The sequence below is a fragment of the Coenobita brevimanus genome, chromosome 50 (genome assembly GCF_032717465.1).
Source record: "Coenobita brevimanus isolate Jiangsu-jjx chromosome 50, ASM3271746v2, whole genome shotgun sequence".
Taxonomy (NCBI): Eukaryota; Metazoa; Arthropoda; class Malacostraca; order Decapoda; family Coenobitidae; genus Coenobita; species Coenobita brevimanus.
In genome coordinates, this window is record NC_137003.1 from 49,421,233 (window position 1) to 49,445,607 (window position 24,375).

Below are 24,375 nucleotides of genomic sequence, written 5' to 3' on the forward strand. Positions count from 1 at the left end.
GGAGAGATGGTATGGGGCACAAGGGCTTAAGAGTACAGGCGGGTCCCGAACTTACGAGCTAATTGGGAGCAAGGATTTTGCTTGTTAGCTTAATTCTCGTTAAATGAAGTGAAGAACATATGGGAAAAATAAGGTTTGGGAGCAAGGCCTTTGAGCAACCTCCCCCAAAATCACCAATACTGACTTTCTGATCATTTTGAGCTGGAATTAGGGGTTAATAGAAGAGGGTAATGCACTTGAAATATAAAAACAGCATTAATAGAAGCAGAATAACATAAATTATAGGTAAAATAGGGATGGGGTGAACAACCAGCCAAGTAACTTCCACTGACCACCAACACCTGTGTCAGACAATTTTAAGCAGGAATAAAGGGTTAATACACATGAAATACAAATACCCTCATATTGATTCTTGTAAATTGGGATTTGGGGGGATTTTACAAGCTCGTTAAACAGGTGGTGGTGCAAATTTCAAGACCTCGTATTTGTGAATTCTCATTAAGTGGTTCCTCGTTAACCGGGACTTGCCTGTAAATGCAAATAAAACAAAAGTGATGGTAACAAGGGCTGGTGGTGGGACTGTCAAAGAAGAGGGAGAGTGGCCATGTGCAATTTGCCATAAGAGAGTGGGAAGCAATTCCATTTTGTGCGGTGTCTGTGATAAGTGGGTGCATGAGAGATGTAATGGTATTAGAGGTAGGCTGTGAGATACTGCTGCCGGTAATTTCATGTGTGCAGTGTGTCGGGGAGAACAGGTTGAGATTGTCAGATGTGAAAGAATTGACCTTGCTGGTGAGTCTCTTGAATGTGTGGAAGGGTTTTGTTGTTTGGGAGACATGTTATGTGCTGGAGGTGGGGTTGGAGCTAGATCTGTGGCTAGAGTGAGGAGTGGCTGGAAGAAGTTGAGGGAGGTGTTGCCTCTCCTGACATTGAGAGGGCTCTTCCTCTGTGCTAAGGGATCTTTGTATGCACCAGGTGTTAGGAGTAGAATGGTGTATGGTAATGAGACCTGGGCAGTAAAGGAAGAGGATATTCGCCCGCTCAAACGTACAGAAATGACAATGATTAGGTGGATTTGTAGTACGTTCCTGAGTGCTAGGCCTGGGGGTGCTAGGTTTACGATGGAAGAATTGAGGGGTGGGATGGGACTGGAGTGTATTGGTGTTGTGATGAGGAGAGGTGGATTGAGATGGTTTAGGCATAAGGAGAGGGTGGGGAATAATAACTGGGTGCACAAAGTGAGAAGTGTTAATGTTAGGGGTAGGGTTGCGAGAGCTAGACCAAGAGAGACCTGGGACGAGGTCATTCAGTGTGACTTCAGGGATAAGGGACTGAATAGGGAAGCTGCCAGAGATTGAGCAGCACGGAGAGCTACCAATAGGTGATGAAGGTCGATGCATGCAAGCATGTTGGAGCCTTCAAAAACAAAACAAAACAAAACGGAGAAGGCGTCTGAAGACTATGAGGAGTTTATGGCTTTTATGGATCTGGAAAAAGCAAATGACAAAGTAGACAGAAGGATTGTGGAAGGTTTTGCATATGAATGGTGTAGATGGTAAGCTTTTTGTTCCTTTCAAGAGTTTTTATGATGGCAGTGAGGCATGTGTAAGGGTAAATGGACATCTAAGTGAATGGTTTATGATCAGTGTGATGTCCCCATGGTGCGACAAGGTTGTGTGATGTCCCCATGGTTGTTCAATATATATATAGATGGGGTGATGAGAGAAGTCAAAACACGAGTAATGGAAAGAGAGATGGCATTGGTAAGGAGTGGTGATGGATGAAATATCTCAAAGTTGTTGTATGGTGATGATGCAGTGCAACTTGCAAATACCAGAAAAGAACTTAGTGGACTAATGCAGAGTTGTGTAGATGACTGTGAGCGTTGTGCCTTGAGAATAAATGTAGAAAAGAGTAAAGTGATGGTTACTGAGAGAGAAGATGACTCCCAGTGTGATGTTACAATGAATGGAGAGAATGGAATTGGTGAGAGAGTTCAAATATTGTACCTGGGTACAGAAAAGAGGAAAATGTGCAAAAAAAGTGGAAAGTGGTGACACAAGGAAGGAAAGTATCTGGTGTTATGAAGGCCTTGATAAAAAAGAGAGGCTTGAGTGTTGCAGCTGTGTGAGGCTTACATGAGGGAGTGTTAGTGCCAGCTTTAACATGTGGATGTGAGACTATGGTGTGGTATGAAAATGAAAAGCCAAGAGTAAGAGCAGTGGAGATGGGACTGCTGAGGAATGTATAATGAGTACCGAGAATGGATAAGATGTGGAGTAATGTGATTCATGAAACATGCAGAGTGAGTAGGGTTGCTACCTCGAGCTCAGAAAAATAAGGAATGCAGTTGTGTAAGTAGGAACAATAATGGTGCATGGAGAGAGCGTATCGAGTGGGGGGGGAGTATGGAGGGAGGGGAGCTGTCCCCCCCCCCCCGGGAAATTTTTTGAAATATGTCTTACTTCAGGGGCATTTTGAGGCTATCTGCACTAAACACGAGGGTGACGAGGACATGTTTTAATTCTAATGACATATTGTAATACTTATGAGACCAGTTATCACTGACGTGACTAGTCTCTGGAATTTCTGAATTAAGTGATATGCTGCGACAAAGACACTAAACCATCGTGTTTATTTATATTCATTCATGCTCGTAATACAGTATGGTGTATTATAAAATGCACAAAGATTTTTTCATATACTAAATTACATTAGCCTTTGAAAATAGTTTCATATTACACTATTGTCATATAATATAATGTAATGTCATAATGTCAGATCCAAAATGGATGAATGCAACTTTTTCAAGATCTGTCTTGGGAAAATATGCTCCAGCAATTGAGAAAGCCCAAACTTTTGAATGAAATTTTGCAGGTAGAACTTACAAGTTAGCCACAAAACACCATTTAATCAGGCATTGACTAAGATTTAGCACACTTTTTGTTTCTCTTACTTCTAAAAAAAAACACAATTTATCCTACGAAAAATGGAACTTTCTGAGCGAATCAGGGAAACAAACAATGTCAGCCATTCCCTACTTTCTTTTTTTTTTTTTTACATGAATACTTTGTGTTGCCCTTTGCTGCTGCAAGAAGCCTTTTATCTTACTCTGTAGTTGTGAGAAAGTCAGCACAACTTTGTTCAAAGTTTAGGGTTACTGGAGTCTGTGGGTAGGGGGAGGGTACGACGGTCGGGTCGACACTCGACAGACCTCTTGTCGCACATGTTACGTTGCGTACTTCACACGTACCGAAGAACGACCCAGATTGATTGGTAATATATATGTTGTTGATAAAGGCATAATTTTACAGTCTGGTTTTCTGATTGACCGAAAAATGCGCTCACAGTAATTTTAAAATACTGATGTTCATCAGCTTGACCATTCAGACAGCTGAATACGGAACAAATGGCGTTCCGTATAGGTTCAAAACGGAACGTAACACCTCACTCTCCAATACGAAACGAATCCGTATTTTAAGGAATGGGTGGGAACCCTAGGAGTGAGGAAGTCTGTGGACACCAGAATCAAAGAAAGTGTACTGAGATGGTTTGGCTGTGTGGAGAGAATGGATGACAATAGAGTGGTGAAAAAGATACATTTGAGCGAAATTGAAGGAGGGAGGAGGCGAGGTAAGCCAAGAAGAAGGTAGAGGGATATGGTAGGTGAGTGTGCGAGGAAGAGAGGTATGGAAGTTGGTGAGGCTACGTGACAAAAGACTGAGCTGGCAGGATGAATTTTGTGTGGAGAATCACATTAGCAAGGATTTGGCACCCCTTTTTTATGTGACTTTGCTCAGATTGACTCTGTCAGTTAGTTATATGTGAAGCTACAGAATTTTTTTTTTTTTTTTTTTTTTTTTCTCTGATGGAGCCAGGATTCCGTGGGCTTGAATGATGAGTGAATTGAAGCGTGGCCCATTGAATTGGGCAAACTTAGATTGTCTGGACGTTGCTACACCTCACCTTGCCGTAGGGTAGGAAAGGAGGTCGGGATGATGATGATGATCATGATTTTTAGTCAAGGCTTGGATGAGTGGAGTTGTAGCAGTGAACAGAAGGTTATATTTGTGCTGTTTTTCAGAAGTACAAGGTAACTGTCACCGAACTGAGAGCAAGAATTATTTTGGAATAAGTTCATGACTTGTAGATGCTGTTGGCATTTTTTTTTGTGGTAGGTGGGGACACTCACCATCCACTCTTTCGATGTAGTGCTGCTGTTGGGTGTCTGCCCTGTCCTCTCCTCCATTCTTCTTGTCTTTCATCCTCTTCTGTCTTTCTTTCCTTCATTCTTTCCTTGTCCTTCTGCCTACTGGTGACTTAACACTCCCTCTTCTGTCTTTCTTTTCTTCATTCTTTCCTCTTCCTTCTGCCTGTGGGCGACTACACTGAGTGATGAGCCAAATGTTTTCCTGTACACCAGGAAACCATTTACTACGCTGGGTGGTAACCATATCACCAAATTTGGGGGCCTGGTGGTTTAGTGAGTAGTTATTGCACTCCAGTCGGATTGAGCCGGTGAAGGTTTATATCCAAGGGATGGTTGGGGTTTATTGGTTGTGTAATGCCATTTGGGAATGAGTGAGGCTGGTCACTCTCATCTTAAATGTCAGGCCCAACTTGCCTAGCCCCGGGCTCTTACGCTTCTTATGGAGCAGTGTAGGATTGGATTATGGATGGAAGGGGCAAGGAAGACAGAATGTCTGGTTAGTGATGAACACAGCGATTTGAACAGTAGTAAGAGGTGTATGGATCAGGTATTTGCAGTAAGGCAGATAGTGGAGACTGTGAGATGGACTGTACGGTGTTAAAGTTTTTATGGGTCTGGAAAATGCATATGACAAGGTGAACAAGGAAGGATTGTGGACTGCCATATATATGAATGGTATGGGTGGCAAGCTGTTGCAAATATGTAAGTACAGTACACACTATCACACTATGTTCCCCTCTGACAGTCTCTACATGCACTTTATGAACTAAAAATCACTATGCACATTCAGGCATGTAATTGACAGTTTTCTCCTGTCAGATGATGCAGGCAATCTGTGCTATGCACACCGACAGTTTCACATATTGCTTCTCACACTTACACATTACAAGTGCTCTGTGCCACAAGAATCACTGTGCACACACCAACATAAAAGTACAGTTTCACTCACTGTCGTCCTCCAAGACGCTGCCTGTAGCTTATGTTCCCTGCTCTAGAAATAAATCTGTTCACACTCCATGTAGACATACATGGTGCACTGGCAATGTTTATGTATGATTATGTTGGAATGTGTGCTAATGAACATATTTTTTTTATTCTATTGCTTGTAATTTTCCTACAAATGATTTGTGTTAATTCTGAAACTTGTGATGCTGTGGTAATTTGCAAATATAACTGATGTTTAGTTTGTAAAGTCTTTTCCCTGAAGAGGAAGTTTAAATTACCAATTCCTTCTATTTCTCCAAACACAGTGATAGCTCTTATTGTGGGCTTGTCTGTAAGTTATAATGTACAGTTAGAATATGAGTGTGTGCATAGAGTTGTTCTAGAGCAGTTATGAATGGTACATATGTTTGAAAGGACTGCAGGTTGTGAAAATGTGTAGTTATGTATTTGAGGATTATATTCAGTAGAGGAGAGACTGAATGAGGGAGAAAGGCTCATATAGCTTGGGAGAGCTGAATATAATACCCATATTTAATTACAGGACACACAGCTAATATATTTCATGCAGTAGTTACTGTATTCATGTATTATCACTTGCTGATGGAGCCCAGAACATTATATTGTATTTTATGCCATATTAGACACTTGTATATGATATTTCCCTTGATATATGGAGGATTTTGGGGAAGAAACAATATTTAGATGAAAAATGTCCAACACCTCGACAAAGTAGTCTTAATCAAGTGGACCTATATATCCCAATGTCTCACTGTATACAACCCACTTATGATAATTAATCATCCTGACCACTTTTTTTTTTACTTAAGGATGGGATGAGAAAGGGTCCAGAAAGTAAGAAAAGAGAAAGCAATAAGGAGGGAGAATTACCGACAGCATGCCCAGTGAAATAGATACCATTCAAACCAGTAGAATCCTTACTTTGCCTCAGGTCTAACCATCTGTACATTTATTTATTTTTTCTTCATACATGTGGTTTACAATACTTGCTACATAGTTCATTGACTATCAGGTTAAAAAGTGGTACCCAGACTCTTGTTTATGTGCTTCTCAATACTTACCTGGTAATGCCTGTAACCGTTGGGCTAAATTCTGCTCGCGCCGCACCTCAGTACGGAAAAAAAACACAATATAGCTTTACTTGTAACCTTAGTATCGCAGGAACTATAGCAGTTAGGGAATTGAATTAAAAACCATATTACTCAACAACTCCTCTTCTTGCAAATGAAAGTATTCCCAGGTCTGTAGATTGTTGTGTTGATGAGTAATGATGTGAGGAACAGGACTAATTTTTGCCACAAGAACAGGATGTGTTCTTGTGTCTGCCCGTGGCCCCAGCTATGGCTTTGCTGTCAAAGTGATAACTTCTTCATTACTATATAAACTAGACACAGTGGTGTCCAAGACATGCCCTATGGCACAATCTCTGAGCCCTTTCCTAGTATCTTTGGAAAGAGGCTTGGCAGGGGTGGATGAGGCAAAAGTTCACGTGAGGCAGGAACGAAATTGGACGAGAAAGTTTAAGAGAAGATCGTCCTACACCTGGCAAAGTCACAGAGATGACTGAAGTATAATTGAGTGGGCTGATTGGAGCCTCCTCTGAGCTTTTGGTGATGAGATAAAGTGGCAGCCACTTCACACTGTGCTGGAAAAGCAAGTGCGGTTCCTGCTGACACAGTGTCACTGCGCAATCGATTTTTTGACAGTTCTGACCGAAACCTGGCATCTAGGGATTAAGTACATACCTGGGAATTCATTCTACATACAGTATTTGATTTCCTGTCCACTTCATCAGCTTCCATACCATGCTTTCATATGTACACACTATTTATAATATCCATCCACCTTTTAGGCTTGCCATTCCTCTCCCCACTTTCAGAGTCACCCTCGTATTCCCTTTTACCCATCATGTTTACCTCCATTCTCTCCATGTGACACCATTTCAGATTTCTTTATTTCATATCTTCCATGAATCACATTATTTCTTATCCTATCCACTCTACACACTTCTCCCACATTCCTCAATAATCCCATTTCCACTGGTCTTACTCATGACATTTCATTCTCATGCCATGCAAGAGTCTGACAGCTGTATGTTAATGTGGTCACTAATATTTCATCCTTGTGCAGCCTTCACACTCAGACAATTACAATTTCATTTTTAAAATGCCCAAAAGATTGTAACTGTAACTCAGAATCACCATATTTTTCCACTGTTCAAGTTCTGACTCTCAACTGTTTGCAAGACTTGTTGGCTTGGTGCCATCTCTGGGCTTGCTCAGGAGTGAGTATTATTTTGTGCCATACATGGAACCACCAGTACTGAGTAAACGCAAACAAAATTGGAGGGCAGCATACACCACCATTGTTCCTGTGATTTCTGCATTATTATTCATATGAACACATACACATTTTAATCTGCAAAATGCCACAAATTGATTTTACAGTATCTTTGGCCCATGTGAAAATACTTCTGTAGTAAAAGTTAAGTAATTCATTAGAGGTTGGTAATGGTTCTCCCGTTAACTTTATTGTTTCAGCATTACATATGCAAGATACAGGGAAAATTTAAAGTACCTTTTCTGGCAAAAAATATCATCTCATATGGCATAAAATACAGTAACTGCAAATGTTAAGAGTCCTGTACATTATTATTGGTAACTAAAATGGTTAAATCATGATGACTTTGTCTCTGTGCTCATGAGAACCGTTTGACATTTGCTTTACATTCTTGACACATATGAGCCTCACTGATGTTTATATAGTACTGTTGCTTCTTCCCTCTGACTTTCAGGGTCCGAGAATGACCGCCCAGACATATTCCCAGACACCCAACTTTATGTTGTGCTGGAATTTGGACATGGTGGAGGGGATCTAGAGAGTTATGTTTTCAACAATGCCAGGGATGCTTATGCTATCTTCCTCCAGGCAAGTTCATATGTTTCATTTACTGTATATATTTTGTTGCTATAAAATCATGTCAGTGCTGCGACCCTGGGTGGAGCAGCTCTGGTGTCCACCTAGGAGCCAAACCACCTCATGTTTCTGTGCACCTCACCATGGAAAGGTCCCTGTTCTGACCCTGAATAGACACTGTCTGCCACAAGGGGGCAGCAGTTCCCCACATGGGGTATATGCTGTACTGTATCAGTAGAATTGCCCCAGAGAAGCAGTTGCTAACTTCTGGTCAGCAGGTCAGCCCGGCCAGACATACTGGGGTTAAGCAACAACAGAGTCATGGTGAATGGAAATTAGTGTGCACTATATTGGCAGCATTATCTGGCAGTTGCCTGGCTAAAGAGAGGAAGATACTGTTGATGGAAAGTATAAAATACAGCAAGAAGAGCATATAAGGATACAGAGATATTTTTAACCTCTTCACTTCACCACAATGAAGTATTTAATTGTACACAAGCCACCACCGGACAGTTTGTTCATGTTGGGAAGGACCTTTAACAGTGGAGGGGTTGATGGTTTTATCTAAAGCCTTCAATTCGAAAAGTGTCTGAAGATAAAGAGAGAGAGCAAAAATAAAATCTGAAGTTTGTCCACAGATTGAAGGAGATGACTGTGTAAAGGAAAACTGTGTTTCTTTGGTGAGAAAGATTGCCTGTAACGAGACAGATCAAGGGCAGATATCGATATACGTGTGGCATGGTTTGCCACAGTGACTGTGCTAGTTTTCAGTGGTTTGGAGGTGTAGGTAGAAGTGACAGAATGTAATGGGGGGAGTGCAGTGCGCTGTTTGTGAGAAGTATGCAACAAAACCTACATCAGCAGAGTTATGCATATGAAGTGGAAGAGGGATGTGATAGTGGTTAACGGGCACCACAGGTCCCACGTCACCCCATGATCTGATAATATGGTTACCACCCAGAACTGTAAATGGTTCCTGGGTTACTGGAAAGTTAAACATGTCACTCGGTGCAGAGCCACTGGCAATGAGAAGGCACTGGAAGTGGAAAGGAGAGTAATAAAAATTGACAGGAAGGAAAGGGAGAAGTAGGAACAGAGAATGGCAGACAGAGAGATAGAATGATAAAGGTGATGGAAGAAGTGGGCAACATTGCATCAGATGAGTGGATGATAGTTGCCACTACTAGTATGCATTGTGTTGTGGTGAAATGGTTGAAGAGAAACATAGTTAAATGATCTAGTAATAGGAACAGAATTATGATTCATTGATTTTCTACAGGTTGCATACAGCCTTGCAGTGGCAGAGCAGGAGCTGGAGTTTGAGCACCGGGATCTGCACTGGGGCAATGTACTAGTGGCGCCAACGAGAGAGGCTACGCTTGAGTTTAAAGTCAACAGTGAAAGCTACGTACTCAGAACTCATGTATGTCAAGATGAGGAATAGTTTGGTGGGTGTAAATTGGGTGGTGAAAAAGGTACACCTTATTGTGAAGGTAGGAGGATATGTTGTAGGTACAGTAGAAAGTTGATAGATGTACCATAGTGAATGAGTTTGTGACAAAGTAAGGTACAGAGGTTGCTGAGGCTAGGGAACTGATGAGGCTGAGCTGGCTGGAAGAATTTTGTCCAACGGAGAGTATGACGAGGGTTTGGCACCTGTATTTTTACTGAGCGACATGACAGTCGTTTGACTTTTAGCTGATAGCTGATGTGAAATATGTAAGTGTGGGTGGTTGTGCCTAGATGTGGGGACTTTAAGTGATGAGTGAATGAGAGAATGGTCCATTGAATTGGGCATTCTCTCTCTCTCTCTCTCTCTCCAGCTCTGGATACAAGCTCACTACATCCTTGTTTGGGAAAAGAGGTCAAGATGATGATTGATATCATCATCATCTTAATCATCCGGACCTCCTTTCCCACCCAAGGGCAGGGTGAGGAGTAACAATGTCCAGACAGCCCAAGTTTGCCCAGTCCAATGGGCCACACTTCCATTCACTCATCATTCAAGCCCCCGGAATCCTGGCTCTATTGGATATGCTAAAAACATTCACCATGTTCTGTAGCTTCACATAAACGTATCTAATAGAGTCAGTCTGGACACTGTCATATTAAAAAGGAGTGCCAAATCCCTGATCATGCACCTCACCTCACAATATTCATCCAGCCAGCTCGATCCTTGTCAGTCCCCTGGCCCCACCGACTTCCATACCTCTCTTCCTCACACAGTCATCCACCATATCCCTCCACCTTCTCCTAGGCCTACCTCGCCCCCTCCCTCCTTCAAATTCACTCAAATATACCATTTTCACCACTCTGTTGTTTTCAGTTCTCTCCACATGACCATATAATCTCAGTACACTTTCTTCAATTCTGGTGTCCACAGACTTCCTCATGCTGCATCTTTCACGAATCACATTATTTCGTATCTTATCCACTCTTTGTACCCCACATACATTCCTCAGCAGTCCCATCTCCATTGCTATCACTCTTGACTTTTCATTTTCATATCACACCATAGTCTCACACCCATATGTTAAAGCTGTCACTAACACACCTTCATGTAAGCCTCGTGCTGCTGCAACAGTCAAGCCTCTGTTTCCTATCAAGACCTTCATAGCACCAGCTACTTTCCTTCCTTGTATCACTCTACTTTCCACTACTTTTGCACATTTTCCTCTCTTTTCTATCACTGTACCCAGGTATTTGAACTCTCTCACTAATTCCAGTCTCTCTCCATTCACTGTAACATCACACTGGGAGTCACCTTCTCACTTGATGCTTGAGAAATAAATCTGAAGAGCATATTTGAAATACGGTAATCTTTCGATTATCCAAATAACCACTACACGGACCATCCATTACCTGGACGCTGTGGTCTGGCTGTTCCAAACCATTATTCATATGTTCTTTCCCATCATCTGGACAAAATGCTTGTGTCTGTTTGGAAATAATGGTTACGTGAAAATTTCCACCCAGATGGGTGGGAATAGACAAGTGGCGCTGCCACATCTGGCTGGCTAGTTTACCCTACGTCCTCCAGAGACCCCTCTCGCTAGCTCTCGGTTCCCACGCTTTTACCATGTAGTGAGCAGCTCTTCTTGCCCAGTTGTTATGGCAGTGTTCATGGTAGCTTTCATGGTGGTTCCCTACCTGCTTCAGGCCTAGGGTGTTTGATGATGGCCCCTCCACCAGGGAAAAGGAAGAGGGTAATGTTGACTCTGGAGAAAAAGCAGGAGATCCTGAGTAAGAGTTATGCGGGATGGTTTAATTCCTGCGTCCTTAAGGAGTATGACCTGGCCTGTGACAAACTCACCCAGTACACAGCAGACTTTGGTCAGAAGAACAGACACAATACTGAATAGAAGACCATGAGTTTGCTCCGGCAAGCCGAAGTCAACCGTTCGACATTGATCTGGTACCGGCAGCAACAGGGTGCAGGCTTGCCAGTAAGAGGCACTGAGTTGAAAGCTGCTGCTGAGAAGTTCGCCCACCTTCACAACATCCCAGACTTCAAGGTATTTGAAGGTTGGTTGTTCAGGTTCAAGCTTCGACATGGCCTGACCAATCGTAAGACCCATAGTGAAGCTTTGGATGTCAGTGAGGAGGGAATGGGGGAATTTCAGCAGAATTTGTTAGGCTGGATTGAAAAGGAGGGCCTCATATTTGGTCAAGTCCATAATGCTGATGAAAGTAGCCTCTTCTGCTTAGTGCGGCATCTTATATCCAAGCCTCAGAGTCTGGGGGGGGGGGGCATAAATACCCCCACCATTTGCACCTCTCTTGGTGACGACTCATCGAGCTGCCTGGAACCACTGTCTGACTCATTTCTTCTTTATTTCTGCAACATTTTAGGCCTTTCCTCTAACTTTCTCTCTGTTGAGCACCACCTCTCCTCCTCTAAACCTCACCTTCTCTTTTTAATTGAGACTCAGCTGTCTGAGGCAACTGGTAGCAAACTCTTTTCTGTATCCTCCTACTTTTTCTATACTCATTTCAAAGCCAGAGGTGGCTGTTGTGTATATGAATGTGACGACTTATCTTGCTCTCGTATTCCTGAACTTGATTCTTCTGAGTTCTCTACTCTCTGGCTTTGGCTTTCTTGTCATTCTCTGACTAAATATATGTGCGTTGTTTACTTATCTCCTAATTCTACTGATTATGAAAAATTCTTTGACTGTCTTACATCTAGGATGGAACACATCCTATCCATTTCTCCTTTCTCTGAAATCTCCATTCTAGGAGATTTCAAAGTTTACCACCACCTTTGGCTCTCCTCTCCTTTCACTGATCCGCTTAGTGAACAATCCTACATCTTTTCTATCCTTAATGACGTAGAGCAGCTTGTACAGCACCCTACCTGTATCCCTGACTGCCTTGGAGAGAGCACCGACATACTTGACCTCTTCCATACAACTAATCTTTCTGCCTACACTGTTAATCTCTCCTCTCTGCTGGGTTTATTACCTTATTACCTTAACCTGTCCTATCGCTCTGGTACGGCCTGTGGACCCTCCAAAGAAATGTCGGTTGTGGCATTTTGGAGCTGCAGATTGGGAGGCCCTTAGGCAGTACTTCTTTGATTTTCCCTGGAATGATTATTGCTTCCATGGCCGGGAGCCATCTGAGTGTGCCTTGCGAATTACAGAGGTTATTCTCTTGGGCATGGAAGCATACATTCCCTTCTCATATCCTTTGACTAAGGCAAGGAGGCCTTGGTTTAATCACACTTGTTCTGATGCTGTCCACAACAAGGAGAGGGCCAATAAAAGGTACCAGAGCCAACCCACCCCGTGAATCACATCTTTTTTATGTTTCTGCATGGAATCGTGCTAAGTCTGTTCTTCACTCTGCCAAAAATAATTTCATCTGTACTAAATGCTCTCAACTCTGTAACTCAAATTCTTCCTGCTTCTTATGGCACCTTGCCAAAAACCTTTCTAACAATTTTACCTCATCATCATTTCCTCCCCTTTTCTGCTGTGATGGCTCTGTAGCTATTTCTTCTGCTGATAAAGAAGATCTCTTTGCTCAGACTTTTTTTTCCAGTTCCACCTAGATGATTCCGTTGCTGTTCCTCCATCACTTCCCCCCCTCTGACTTCTTCATGGCTGACATTAAAATTTCTTCAGTTAATGTATTTTCTGCCATCACTGCCCTGAATACTAACAAGGCATATGGGCTTGATGGAGCCCCTCCTGTTGTCCTCAAGAACTGTGCTTCTGTGCTTTCACCCTGCCTAGGTAAACTCTTTTGCCTATGTCTGTCAGTTTGTACCTTTCCTTCTTGCTGGAAGTTTGCTCCCATTCAGCCAGTCCCAAAGGGTGACCATTCTCAACCCTCTAACTATCGCCTAATTGCTTTAACATCCTGTGTCTCAAAAGTTTTTGAGTCTGTTCGTAACAGAAAAATTTTAAAGCATCTTTCCTATCATAACCTTCTTTCTGATCGTCAGTATGGGTTCCATCAGGGACGCTCCACTGGCGATCTTCTCACCTACCTTTCAGACTCCTGGTCATCCTCATTTTGGGACTTTGGCGAAAGCTTTGCCATTGCACTTGACATCTCAAAGGCTTTTGATCGAGTCTGGCATAACTCTTTAATTTCCGAACTGCCCTTTTACGGTTTCTATCCTTCTGTTGTGCCCACATCTCTAGCTTCCTTTCTGGTTGCTCTATAGCTGCTGTTATAGACAGCCAGTTTTTCTCCTAGATCTGTCAACAGTGGTGTTCCTTAGGGGTCTGTCCTATTACCAACACTTCATTTTATTCATCAGTGATCTTCTAAGCTGCACGTCTAACCCTATCCACTCATATGCTGATGATTCCACCCTTCATCTTTCCATTCGGTTTTTGCAACATCCCATCTCAGCAGTTACTTCAACAAACAGGGGGTGAGGCTATGGCACACCTAATGTCTGACTTGGATCGTATGTCTGACTGGGGTAAAAATAATCTTGTTTTTAATGCATCAAAGACACAGTTCTTACACCTATAAACCTGACAAAATCTTCCACAGGAGTACCCACTAATGTTTAATAATATCCAGCCTAATCCTGCATCATCCTTAACCCCTAAAACGCATTTGCGACGGTCTGCCCAAAGGACAGAACGGCGGATCGTCGCGTTTGCGATTTGAGTTCATTTTGAATAACCGCGGGCAAGCAGGCTCCAGCTGGTATTGTCTATCAGTACCGCCACCCGTGAGCTACGTTTAGCACACTTGACCTTTGTACTACTGACCTCGGTTGTTGCCAAGTATCATTTTTTTTACCCACCCACGCACCGATGCGCGGCCCTCCCTCGTCGTGCGATATGGCAACGCGCGGACGGCTCATACGTGTCAATCTGCGCCGTCATCTCGCAAGCACTTTCTGCTATTGGGAAACGCTTGTTTCCCCAGTTGTCACACTGTGATTTTTTCGCGCGGTTTGCCCCTGATTAGCGTCAGTCCACGCGAATCTTCCACGGTGACACCATGTCCAATTCAAGCTCTTCCAAGTCTGTGCCTTCCAGCCCTCCGAAAAAGGGTTTTGTGACCTCAACCCCCTTCAAAACCTTACCAGGAACTACTAAGGGACTGAGTGACTCTGTAATAGCCAGTGAACTATTGAAAGCCTCGATGGACTATGGGAGTGACGTCGGTGTGTGGTCAAGCCTGGCAGAGTCTGACACGCAATCAAGTGCAGAGTCTGGGCCAGAAGTGACTGTTTCTGTGCCAGAAGTGAGTGTGTCAGTGCCAAGCACCTCAACAGGGAAGGCTTCTGTGAAAAGGGGCCTGGAATATGGGAAGGGGGCAAAGAGAAAAAGGAGTGGTGACCCAAGCTCACTGCCATTGTCCCCTACGCCACGTCACGCCACCGCCAGCCCGCCACGCACTCCCAGCCCCATTCTCTCGTCCTCCTCTTCTGCTGCCCTGTCTCCTGAGTCGTCTGAGTCGCCTTCACCACCTCGAAAGGGAAGTAGACGTTCTACTTTACGTACTAGAGGTTTTCGTAGGCCCAGTGTTCGTGTTGGTAGAGCTAGAACTTTGTCCCCTAGTGTAAGGCTAGCTCGTAAGGAAACTCGCACTAGGCAACTCGGCAGTCATGCCACCGCGAGTGACCTTGAACCCTCTGATAATGTCCCCACCACCACCACCACTACACCAACACGACCTAGGACAGCCTCTGCCTCACGCACTGTCTCACCGCCTGCCTCACCCACTCCCACACGACCTGCCTCACCCCCCGCCGCCCCCAGCACCTCCCAGCCTAGGCAGGGCACTCTTGATGCCTTCGTGTGGTCAGAGGGCTCAGATTTTGTGCCGGAGGATCTGCCCTTTGATGACAGTGGGTGTGGAGTTCAGGCTGACTTCCCTGTCGACGAGGATGGTGAATGCTTGGACTACCTGTTGGCCTTCCTTGACAACGAGGTAATGGAGCAGATTTGTACCGAGACAAACAGGTACGAGGGGCAATCTGCTGCAGTTCGCAAAGGAGAAGGTGAGGCGGCCATGCCATCCACGTCGCGGATGGCAGCATGGGTGCCTCTAACGATCAGGGAACTTTTTGTATTTATTGGGTTGATGTTATTGATGCCCCACAATTGGAAACATAAGCTGGAGGAATACTGGAGTTCAGACGATCTTTGCCCCACACCCATCTTCAATAAATACATGAGCCGCGATCGTTTTAGGCAGCTCATGACTTACCTTCACTTCGCGAACAATGATGAGCCTTCCCAAACTGACCCATTATGGAAAGTGAGGGGAATCCTGAACTTGATCAAGGATAAGTTTACGAGGTTCCTGCGCCCTTTCAAGAAAGTGGTGATTGACGAGTCCTTGGTTTTGTTCAGGGGCCGTCTTCGGTTTGTGCAGTACATTCCAAGCAAACGGCACCGCTTTGGAATCAAGTTTTTCGTGCTGTGCGACTGCAAGACGGGGTTCATCTTAGACTTCGTCATTTACACCGCCAGCAGTGTCGATTTGGACAAGACTGACCCCCTTGGATTCTCTGGTTCTGTGGTGAAAGTGCTTTTGGAAAAGTACTTTGGCGAGAATCATGTCCTGTATACGGACAATTACTATACAGCTCCTAAACTCGCCAAGTACCTTTCTGAACACGGCGTCGGATCCTGTGGCACTGTCAGGAGCAATAGGGCACACTACCCTGCCTTCCCCGAGGCTGAAAAGTCAAAGCGGGGAGACGTGCATCTGAAGAAATCTGACTAGATGCTTGCGATCAGGTGGCATGATAAGAGAGTCGTGAATATGCTCACCACAGTACACAAGGGGGAAATGCTGGCCACAGGGAAGGTCGACAGAAGGACTGGCGAGCCTGTGATGAAGCCTGATGCTGTCATTGACTACAACGTCAATATGCGGCTGGTGGACAAGTCTGACATGATGATCGGAGAGATAGATTGCCTGAGGAAAAATCGTCGTTGGTACAGGAAGGTGTTCTTGCACTTGATTGATATGTGCATGCTGAACGCCTTCATCCTGTATAAAATCAAGAACAGGAAGCCAGCAAACTACTCTCTCCGAAGATTTTCTAAGACTTGTGTCTACCAGCTGCTTCAGCGTTATGGCCAGGTACTTTCAACAGGTCCCAAACGCCACCCTCAGACACCTCCAGACCGCCTACAGTGTCAGGCCTACCTTCAGCGACACCGCCTGGAGCCACTGCCTGCCACTGCCAAGAGGGGAAAAGCACTGAGGAGGTGTCATGTGTGCAGCCACACTACCAGGCAGGACAGAACCTTTAGGCGCACCTCCTTGCAGTGCAAAGAGTGCAGAGTTCCCCTCTGTGCTTACCCGTGTTTCTTTGACTACCACAGCCTGACTAGATTTTGAAAATAAGGGTAAGATTCTTTGAAATAATACTAAGAGTGACAGTGATACTAGTGTTTAGTTTTCTTTTACGTACTGACAGTGACAGCCTGATGAGTGTAAATTAGTGTATGTACTTGTAAAAGCACTGACAGTGACAGTGTTTTTTGGTGTAAATAATTGTACATAGTAATAATATAAGTATTGCGAGTGACAGTCACTCCAGTGTAAGAAGATGAAAGCATATGTTCCTATTCTATGTTCTGACAGTGACAGTTTGTTGTGTAGAAAAGATTATTTTTATAACAATGGACAGTGACACTGATGAATAAGGCAAAAAACGGACAGCTACAGTGAAAGTGAGCGATAGAAATGAAGTGTGAGTGGCCGACCGTAGCAAGAATAAAGTGCCTGCCGTAAGGCTGAATAAACTCGCACCGTGGTGGTCTTCCTCAGTCCCGATCCACAATACTGGCAGTGACAGTGATTTTTATGGCCGTAATAGTGACAAGCGAACGTTTGCGAAGTACTATGATGGAAAATAATGTAGTACAGTACACGTGTTTTTAGCCGTGAAAAGGCAAATGTGACAATAGTGACGGGAAGATCGCCGCCGCGCTGCATGTCAGCCGTGCGCTCCGTTCATTTTAGCCTTATTTTCAGTGCTTATTGTACAAATACAGATTCCAAACAACCTGTACGTTGTTGTATAAAGTGTACTGTGACAGATTGAGGCTGTGGTAGAAAGAAAACCGGGTTTCTGGAGGTGTGAAAGTGAAGACTTTGTTACCCAACTTTGCAAGTCTTCACAAGTCCTTTGGTAGTCCACGAAGGCTCAACATGTGTCTCAGGAGAAAGCTGAATGTAAGTACTATATGCCATAAAAATTTTAATGCTCTAGGGTTAATCTCTGATTTTTGGCAAATATTTTCCCACAGGTACTCAGACCCCGCTACAACCCCGCCACAGCGGGGGGATCGGCCGTACACAGCCGCGTTTTAGGGGTTAAACATACTTGGGGTTTCATTTTCTTGGGACTTATCTTGGAAAGAACATATTACATCACTTGTAAAATTTGCTTCCAGGAGATTAGGTGTGCTAAGCTGACTCTGTACCTTCATTACCCCCGCACAGTTGTTGACTTTATACTTGGGTTTTATTTGCCCCTGTGTAGAGTAAAACTCTCATGAGTCGGGAGGCTCCTCACATACAGCTCTTCTCAATAGGTTGGAGTCAAAGGCTTTTCATCTCATTAACTCTCCACCTCTTACTGGCCCCCTTCAACCTCTGTCTCTTCACAGCACTGTTGCATCTTTATCTCTTTTCTCTCGTTACTTCAATGATGACTGCTCCTCTGAACTGTCTGCTTGCATCTCTCCACCTCTACTATGGGCGTGTAGTACCCGTCTAGCAACAAACTCTCATCCCTTTTCTGTCCAGCTCTAATGCAAGAGTAGGTACTCCCAGTCCTTTATGCAACAGGTCAACTCTGGAACTGTCTCCCTCTGTCTATATTTCATACTTCCTATGATCTTCAGTCTTTCAAAAGCAGTGTGTCCAGGTATCTCGAAATGAACGGATCTTGTTGGCTCTCTTTTGTATTGTTTTTGCTTTTTTTCCTGCCTATTGCCCCGCTACTGTGAGTGGGGCAATAGGCAGGATGCAGGTGGGGAAGGCAGCAGATGTGTCTGGGTTGATGGCTGAAATGTTGAAAGCCTCAGGAGATAAAGAAGTGAGGTTAGCCACTGACCTGATAAATATGATTATACTGTATATGAGTGTGTTGTCCCAGATGATTGGCTGAAGAGTGTAATTGTAAATGTGTTCAAGGTAAGAGCAGTGGAGATGGGACTGCTGAGGAATGTATGTGGCGTACAGAGGGTGGATAGGATAAGAAATAATGTGATTTGTGAAAGATGTGGAGTGAGGAAGTCGGTGGACACCAGAATTGGAGAGTGTGTACTGAGATGGTATGGTCATGTGGAGAGAACAGATAACAACAGAGTGGTGAAAAAGGTATATCTGAGTGAATTTGAGGGAGGGAGGAGGCGAGGTAGGCCAAGGAGAAGGTGGAGAGATGTGGTGGATGAATGCGTGAGGAAGAGACGTTTGGAAGTCAGTGAGGCCAGGGAACTGACAGGAGATCGAGCTGGCTGGATGAATTTTGTGAAAAGTGCATGATCAGGGATTTTTGGCACCCTTTTTAACATGGTAGCGTCTAGCTTGACTCGTCAGATACGATTATGTGAAGCTACAGAATGTGGTGAATGTTTTTGGCGTATCCGGTAGAGCCAGGATTCCGGGGGCTTGAATGATGAGCGAATGGAAGCGTGGCCCATTGGATTGGGCAAATTTGGCCTGTCTGGACATTGCTACTCCTCACCCTGCCCTAGGGTGAGAAAGGAGGTCCTGATGATGATGATGATGTATAAGGGGAAGGGTGATGCCCTGGAAAGAGGAAATTATAGAGGTGTAAAGCTTTTAGATCAGATAATGAAGGTAATGGAGAGAGTTCTAGAAGGTATGATTAGAGAAAGAGTGAATATTGATATGATATAGACTGAGTCTGTGCCAGGCAAAGGGATCACTGATGCTTCATTGTTTGACAGCTTTGGGAAAAATATACAGTATATGAAAGAAAAGAGAAGTGTACTGTGTTTTTGTTCATTTGGAGAAGACCTTTAACAGAGTCCCTTGAGAGGTGGTTTGGTGGGCGGTGAGAAAGCTTGGGATCGAAGAGTGGCTGGTTAGTGTGGTTATGGCTATGTATGTGGGTGCTCACACTCAGGTAAGGGTGAATAGAGACTTGAGTGATGAGTTTTCCGTGAATACTAGTGTGCATCTTGTTTAACATGGTACTTGAAGCCCTGTCACGTGACTTCAGAAATGGACTTCCATGGGAGATGTTGTTTGCTGATGACTTGGTGTTGGTTGCAGAGAATGAGAGGCGGAGGAAAGATTTAGGAAGTGGAGAGATGGTATGGGGCACAAGGGCTTGAGTAAATGCAAATAAAACAAAAGTGATGGTATCTAGGGCTGGTGGCAGTACTGTCAGAGGAAAGGGAGAGTGGCCATGTGCAATTTGTCACAAGAGTGTGGGAAGTAATTCCATCTCGTGCAGTGTTTGTGATAAGTGGGTACATAAGAGATGAAGTGGTGTTAGAGGTAGACAGCAAGATAATGCTGATTTCATGTGTGTGGTGTGTCGGGGAGAGCATGTGGATATTGCCAGGCGTGAAAGGATTGAACTTGTGGTGAGTCTCTTAAGTATGTGGAAGAGTTTTGTTACTTGGGAGCCATGTTATGTGCTGGAGGTGGGGCTAGAGTGAGGAGTGGTTGGAAGAAGTTCAGGGAGCTGTTGCCTCACCCGACATTAAGAGGGCTCTTCCTCCGTGCTAAGGTATCTTTGTATGCAGCATGTGTTAGGAGTGTAATGCTGTATGGTAGTGAGACCTGGGCAGTAAAGGAAGAGGATATTTGCAGACTCAAACATACAGAAATGGTAATGATCAGGTGGATGTGCACTGCGTCCTTGAGTGCCAGGCCTGGGAGGGCTAGGTTTATGATGGAAGAGTTGAAAGGTAGAACGGGACTGGAGTGTATTGGTATTGTAATGAGGAGAGGTAGATTGAGATGGTTTAGGCATGTGGAGAGGATGGGGGATGATAATTGGGTGCAGAAAGTGAGAAGTGTTAATGTTGGTGTAGGGTAGTTACAGGTAGACTGAAAAAGACCTGTGATGAGGTCATTGAGTGTGACCTCCAGGTTAAGAGACTAAATAGGGAAGCTGCCAGAGATCGAGCAGCATGGAGAGCCGCCATTAGGTGACCAAGGCTGATGCATGCAAGTATGTTGGGGCTTTCAAAAATGAAAACGAATATGTTGGTTAAGTGTTTTTGATTAGACAGAAGGTATGAAACAGCATTTTGGTATTAGTGTATAGAGGCATGTGGATATCACTCATCATTTGTTATATTTACAGGGATTGAAAGCGACAGTGATTGATTTTACACTATCTCGGCTGAAGACTCAGCATTGTGTGGTCTATAACAACCTGGCTGAGGATCCATCACTCTTTATTGCTGAGGGGGACTACCAGTTTGAGATATACAGGCAGATGAAGAAGACAAATGGGTAAGATTTTATCTATCTATCTGACTGTCTGTATCTATGTATCTACCTGTCTATATACACACAGTGTACAGTGCTCGTCAGAAGTATGGAGCGCCCTGCGTCCCTCCTGAGAAACAAACCTTTCAACATTGAAAAAACATATAAATAATGCATTTTATTTACCTTTAGTGCTTCGTAGGGTAGCCTTTACGTTTCTTCACGGACCTGAGACGTCTTGGAAGTGAAAGGGCGAGGCTCCTGAGGTGCTGGAGCGGTATTTTGTCCCAGGAGTCACGAATGGCGGCTTCCAGCTTAGGCAGAGAGCTCATGTCCTTCCCTTGGAGACTCTTCTTTACGAGGCACCAGAGGTTTTCAATCGGGTTGAGGTCTGGGCTATTTCCTGGCCAGTCTGTCATGAATGATACCTCGCAGTCACGAAGCCAATTGGTGACCGATTTGGCCTTGTGAGCAGGTGCACCGTCCTGCTGAAACACTCGTGCACGTGTTAGCTCGAAGGAGTCTGGTAAATGATCACACAGAAGCTCCAGGTAAACATCCTGATTCACTCTGAGGTTCTTGGGAAGTACAACAAGCTTCCCCAAACCCTTCCCTGAAAAACAACCCCATACTATGAGTGAATCAGGATGTTTAACTGTGCTTTCTACATACCGTGGGTCAAGTGGGTCACTACCTTTGCATGCTCCTCTGTTACAGGTAACACTAAACGTTGCCTCATCAGACCACAACACTGACAACCATTGCTCCTCACCCCAATTTAGATATTTATTAGCAAAGGCAAGCCTACGAATTCTCTGGCTGCTAGAGAGAAGAGGCTTTTTCACAGGCCTGTGACTTGTGTAACCAAGCTCATGCACCCTACGAGACACTGTTCTCACTGACACATCACCAAACACTTCTGGGTTGCTCTCCTTAATTTTCCTTGCACTCACACGAGGATTAAACTCCACTGCACGTTTTAAAACATTAACAGACCTTGGGGAAGTTTTCCTAGGCCTACCAGACCTCGGTTTCTTTGTGAGAACTTCACCACTGTTTTCCATCCGAAACCGCGCACACCAACGACGCACTGTCAATCGTGCCACACCAACCAATTCACTAATTTCCTTTGTCTGGTGGCCTGCCTCCTTTAGAGCAATGATCTGGGATATGATTTCACTCGATAGTTCACGGGTAGGTGCCATAACAAAGTTTTGAAGGCCAAAACACTGCGGGACACTCGGTAAAAAATGGCGCAATTTGAGAGGGACACTCGGCGGAGTTCCTCTCTCTCAGGCAGCCCGTGGGCGACTGAGGCGGGAACCAACCAGCGCGTCAGAAGGCCCCAGGCTACCGTGACGTCATGCTCGGAGCTCAAACTTGTGGCTCAATTCTTACCCCCAGAAATGGGTGATTCTTTTTTGGCCATAAGTATTGCGCGCCCGGCGGACAACGCTGAATACTTCTGACGAGCACTGTATATAGGTAAATAGATAATAATAATAGCATTAATCATTGTATTGAGTGCCTCAAATTACACCTGACACTTCAGAGAGAGAGTGAGTAAACAGAGTAGACACGACACTAATTTGTAGAATGAGTTTGTTAGGGGGAAAATGTAAAAAGTAACTGAACAATAATGAGTGAATTAGTGATTTTATGTTTGGTGGTCTGGTAATCTAAAGGTATTTGCCATGGTGAATGTCATGTGATGTGTGCAGGTTCCAGACTTATGCAGTGTCACCTGACACATAGACTTGCCGTACCCTTAAATGGTCTGAGCTAGCTATGTAACTTTTGATTCATACATGTCACAGAGTAATATGGGACTGGGCATTAATGTTTGTTATTTTGACTATTTTTAAGTTTTATTTTTTAATTTTTAAATACAGGATACTGATAAATTTTCAGTAATATTTATGATCACCACATCCATTAATGGGAAAAAGGGTCAAGATGATGATGTTAATGATACTTGAATGATCTTGAACCATTGTCTAGAGATATGAAATTGTAAGTTTCAGACTTTTCCCCATATACTTTTCCATTTGCTTGCAGAAACGAATGGGAGAAGTTCACACCATACTCCAATGTGCTCTGGCTGCATTACTTGCTGGACAAAATGATGACAGAGTGCTACTACAGGAACACTAAGGCCAAGCTTCATACCACACACTTGGCTACACTTGCCCATGTGAAAGGGAAAATACTGGGTTATGAGAGTGCCACACACTTTGTTCTTAGTAGAGAACTTGAAGCTTGTGCTGTATAGAGAAAAGGTTAATTCACACACAGCCACACTTTACTCACACATTGATGCCATGTTCTGTATTGTACAGGTAACATACTGTTCATTTACTTTTTGGAAGTGAGAGAAGCCCCTTCCACTGACACATTCTCAGCCATTGTCAGTCCGTGAATGTTGAACAGAAAGTTCTTGGATATATTATACCCAGTTTTTGTTGCAAGTGCTGATAAACTTTTCACTTAACCAATGCTTTTCATTCATTCATTCATCATCTAATCCAGTGTTGCCAGATGAGGAGCATAGGAGCCCGGGGCTAGGCAGGTTGGTCCTGACATTTAAGATGAGAGTGACCAGCCTCACTCATCCCCGAGTGGCATTATGTGAGCAGTAAACCTGAACCACCCTTTGGATATGGGCCAACACAGGCTGAATCCAGTTGGAGTGCCTTAATTATGCACTAGACCATCAAGCTCCATAGTGTGGTTATGTAGTTACTACCCAGTGCAGTAAATGGTTTCCTGGTGTACAGGAAACCATTTGGCTTGTCACTTAGTGTAAAGTCACCCATAGGTAGAAGGAATAGGAAAGAATGAAAAAAAACGACATAAGAGGAAGGAAAGAAGAGGAAAGGGCAGCCACCCGATACCAGCACTTCAATGAGTGAATGGATGATGAGCACTCCCACCTCCAACACTTTTACTATTATCAGTATTTACATCTACTCTAATAATACGTAAGCTGCAAAAGGACTGGAGGTACAGTACTTGTTTAGAGTTGGAGTGAAAAATATGCACATTAATTTAGGTCACCTTTTGCCTACTGCCATCCAGAATTGTCCTAGTGGCACAGGTGTGAGGAACTGTTCTGTTGTCTCTACCGTGCTTCTGTTGCCCTGATACTCCCTGCTGCAAATGAATCTGCCATTTCAATTATTACTTTAGTCATCAAGGCATAAGGATTACTTTAACACGCCAATGACTGTGCTCAATCTGTTTTTCCCTCTTATTTACATTAAATGGGATTACATACACTTCTTGTTTCTCTCTCATTCCTTTCCTCTGATGCCCTCTGTAGCTCAGCAGTAATAGTAGTACAGGTATACCTCAGTTCAACGATG

General features: G+C 44.0%; 1 protein-coding gene across 1 annotated transcript in view; it reads left to right on the forward strand.

The window, feature by feature from the left end:
- Haspin (haspin) overlaps positions 1 to 23,753 on the forward strand; it is a 57,205-nt gene extending 33,452 nt beyond the window's left edge. The window contains exons 9-12 of the mRNA XM_080272337.1: positions 7,968 to 8,101; positions 9,369 to 9,512; positions 20,883 to 21,034; positions 23,069 to 23,753. Of these exons, the coding sequence (XP_080128463.1) occupies positions 7,968 to 8,101; positions 9,369 to 9,512; positions 20,883 to 21,034; positions 23,069 to 23,282 (644 nt within the window). The 3' untranslated portion in view covers positions 23,283 to 23,753. The remainder of the gene's footprint in view (positions 1 to 7,967; positions 8,102 to 9,368; positions 9,513 to 20,882; positions 21,035 to 23,068) is intronic.
- The last annotated feature ends 622 nt before the right edge of the window (positions 23,754 to 24,375 follow it).